We start from the raw sequence: 1,095 nt of genomic DNA, 5'->3' as shown, positions 1-1,095 counted from the left end.
TGTAAACTATATAGATATATACACACTAGTTAGCATACTAGAGAAACATAGTTCTGGGATGATGCATCTTTGGAACATTTGGGAAATAAAGATATAGACATAAAATAGGCTCACAAAGTTTGTTTCCCAACACTAGCTTTGCTTTTGCTGGCAAAGCAAATTGCAGCTCTTTGATTGTTTGGACAATTTAATGCTTGTCCTCTTCGAGCAAACAGACTTCTTCCAGACTGCATCCACTATGTGCTGCTGGACATTGGGATATGTGAGATTCTGTTCTGCAGATTTTGGAGAATGATAGCGGTAGAAATGAAAGCAACATTGGGGCCATCTAAGCTGTCTTGGACTACCAGTAAAGGAGTCCTTCACCGGCACTTGATGCGATTCGAATGTTAACATTCAGTTGACAGTGTTGGCAGGGAATGTGAATGTGAAATCCATCTTCAGCACCATAATGCAAAGACAGATGTGTGCATCTGGGAAGAGGTGTGTGTGTGAAAGATTAATTTTCTAAATCTGTCCCTGTCCTCTTAATTCCAGAGGCAGAAGATGCTTTCATCAACAAGCAGAAGGTGCAGAAAGAGGTGAAAGCTGCACTCTCAGAAAACGCCACGCTGAGCTGCGAGGTGGCCCAGGAGAAGACCGATGTGAAATGGTACAAGGAGGGGAAAGTGATCACCTCGAGCAAGAAGTTCAAGGTGGAGTCGGAGGGCAAATCGCGTCGTCTGGTGGTGGGTCAGGTGGAGAAGAGAGATGCTGGGGAGTACACCTGCGAGGCTGCTGGCCAGAAACTGACCTTCAAGCTTGTCGTCACAGGTGGGAGATGTGTTGGTTCTCACCACAGGGTGGTCCGTGACTTCCCTTTACTACAGAGCAAAATCAATCACTCTCTGGGCTCCAGGGTCTGTTTGGCCTAGATGTGCATTGAGTAGTGAGGTTGATCAGGCAACCAGCTTGCATTTATCCACTGTCACAGAGATGCCTATAGCTAGATGTCTTCATCTGTGAGATGAATCCCACTCAGCAGTCCTTGTTGTTTTCTAATTTTAGAGTAGAGAAAAATTAGACGAGTTTACATATGCTGTTGTGATTTATAGG

The 1,095-nt window shown here is 44.8% G+C and overlaps 1 protein-coding gene across 1 annotated transcript in view; it reads left to right on the top strand.

Moving 5' to 3' along the window:
• The window catches only part of OBSCN (obscurin, cytoskeletal calmodulin and titin-interacting RhoGEF), a 214,003-nt gene that overhangs the window by 46,783 nt on the left and 166,125 nt on the right, over positions 1 to 1,095 (top strand). The window contains 1 exon segment of the mRNA XM_019471183.1: positions 538 to 813. Coding sequence (XP_019326728.1) covers positions 538 to 813 — 276 coding nt within the window.

The sequence above is a fragment of the Aptenodytes forsteri genome, unplaced genomic scaffold, assembly GCF_000699145.1.
Source record: "Aptenodytes forsteri isolate BGI_AS27 unplaced genomic scaffold, ASM69914v1 Scaffold80, whole genome shotgun sequence".
In the NCBI taxonomy this organism is placed as follows: domain Eukaryota; kingdom Metazoa; phylum Chordata; class Aves; order Sphenisciformes; family Spheniscidae; genus Aptenodytes; species Aptenodytes forsteri.
The sequence above is the reverse complement of the archived record's forward strand: the minus strand, read 5'-3'. Positions and strand labels throughout refer to the sequence as shown.